Genomic DNA, 2,295 nt, shown 5'->3' with positions numbered 1-2,295 from the left:
AATATTTATGCTTATTAAAACAGGACTTTCGAGGCCAGAAAGATGGCTCAGCAGTTAAAAGCACTGGCTGTTCTTGAAGAAGACCCAGGTTTGAATCCCAGCACCCACATGGAGGCTAACTGTATATAACTCCAGTGCCAGGAAATCTGACATGCTCTTCTGTCCTGTGCAGGCACTGCATGACACAATGCACTTACATACATGCAGGCAATACACTCATGCACATAAAATAGAAATAAATAAGTAAACAAGTAAACCAAAAAAGCCCCCAGGAGTCTAATACATCCTTGATAAATCATTAAAGAGAAAGATTAGGGCTGGAAATGTAGCTCAGTGGGTAAAGTGATGTAGCATTCACAAGAGGCCCTAAGTTCAATCCCCAGCACTATTACTGGTGTAGAGCTGTTGAAACTATTTGGACTTCAAAACTTTTTGTGAAGTTATATCTGGGTTGGCAAGATGGCTCAGTGGGTAAAGGCACTTGCTGACAAGCCCAACAGATGAACTGAGTTTAATCCCCAGGACCCATATGATGGAAAGTGAGAATCAATTCCTGCAAGTTGTCCTCTGACCTCCATACATACACTATGCACCCCCCACACACAAACTGCCTTTCTCTCTCTCTCTATCTCATACACACACAAATAAATAAATAAATGTCATAAAAAATTAATGTTGTATCTGCTCAGATCCCTCAGGCTCACTTACATACATGCAGGCAATACACTCATATACATAAAATAAAAATAATAACTTTAAAAAAGAAGAAACAGTTAGATACAAAACATGAAGCCAGGTGTGGTGGTGCATGAAGGAGGCAGAGGCAGACAGATCTCTGTGAGATGGAGGCCAGCTTGGTCTACATAGGAAGCTCCAGGCCAATTTTGACTGCAGGGAGGCCCTGTTTCAAAAAGATGAGAGAGAGAGACAGAGAGACACAGAGACAGAGACAGACAGAGACAGAGCGAGACAGAGAGAGGAGAGAGAGAAAGAGAGATAGAGACAGACAGAGACCTACAAGCAAGCCTTTTCTACTTACAGGGTACCTGAGTAACATCTTGGGAGCAGCAACAATGAGAGGTTTTCTGAAGTTGCGGACCATCTGTCTTCTAAGCAAGCGGAAATACTGTGCAGGAGTAGTTGGATGTACCACGAACATGTTCACTGTGTCACTGTCCACCCCCTCTTCCACACTGTCACACATCTAGGGGATGGAAAAAGGAGAGGTATGTTGAGATCATCTACTTCAGTCCCAAAGACAATATGCTAGCCAAAGGGAAACACATCTGTGCTCAGTAAAACATATTTCTCCCCAACATATAATAGAAAAACGCTAGGAGCTATTTTTCCTGACCTATAAAGTGATAACCAAAGGAGAGTCCAAGGGTTCTCGCCATTGACCCAATTCTGCCTAATACAGCTATTTCCAGACATAGCTGTTTGCAAAAGTCATCTAGGGAAGAATTTTTTAAAAGATTTACTTATTTATTATATGTATGTGTGTGTACCTGCATGAGTTTATGTGTACCACATACATGCAGGTACTTGTAGAAGCCAAAAAAGGGTGTTGGATCCCCTAGAAGTGGAGTTACAAATGGCTGTTAGTCACCTTATGGATGCTGAGAACCAAACCTGGGTCCGCTGAAAGAGCCACAAGAGCTCTTACCTACTAAGCCATCTCTCAGGCCCCTGAGGAAGACTTTTTCAAAAACACTCTGGTGACTCTCCCTTGAGGAACCAGTACCCACACTTGGGCATGTCCTTTCTGCACTCTCTCTCTCCGAGAAGCCCACATTCACATTCTTGGGTATGTCTTACTTTCTTCTGAATGCCTCTCTCCTCTTAAGCCTATATTAAAATATCTTTTTATATCCTTTTATATGGAAATTTCCAACTTCTTTTTTTAGAAGATTTATTTATTTTTATGTGTATGAGTGCTTATCTGTATGTATGTATGTGCACTACATGCATAGAGTGCTTGTGGAGAGCAAAAGAGAGTGTTAGATGCCCTGGAACTGGAGTTACAGATGGCTGTGAGCCACTGTGTGGGTGCAAGGAACTGAACCTGGATCCTCTATAATAAGAACAGCATGAGCTCTTAACTGCTGAGCCATTCCTCCAACTCCCTATATTAAAATATCTTTATTACCCCTGAAAATATATATTGTGGTTATGGTCAGATTAAGATGGCAGGAGAGGGAGCTGGAGAGATAGCTCAGTGGTTAAGAACACTGGTTGTTCTTGCAGAAGACCCGGGTTTGAATCCCAGCACCCACATGGCAGTTAACAACTGTC

General features: G+C 42.2%; 1 protein-coding gene across 1 annotated transcript in view; it reads right to left on the bottom strand.

Annotated features, from left to right (window-relative positions):
- The window catches only part of LOC103738703 (probable 2-oxoglutarate dehydrogenase E1 component DHKTD1, mitochondrial), a gene marked incomplete at its 5' end in the record, with an annotated part of 51,062 nt that overhangs the window by 10,395 nt on the left and 38,372 nt on the right, over window positions 1-2,295 (bottom strand). The window contains 1 exon segment of the mRNA XM_029566295.1: window positions 1,040-1,204. Within this exon segment, the coding sequence (XP_029422155.1) occupies window positions 1,040-1,204 (165 nt within the window).

The sequence above is a fragment of the Nannospalax galili genome, unplaced genomic scaffold, assembly GCF_000622305.1.
Source record: "Nannospalax galili isolate Female #2095 unplaced genomic scaffold, S.galili_v1.0 scaffold2159, whole genome shotgun sequence".
NCBI classification, from domain to species: domain Eukaryota; kingdom Metazoa; phylum Chordata; class Mammalia; order Rodentia; family Spalacidae; genus Nannospalax; species Nannospalax galili.
The sequence above is the reverse complement of the archived record's forward strand: the minus strand, read 5'-3'. Positions and strand labels throughout refer to the sequence as shown.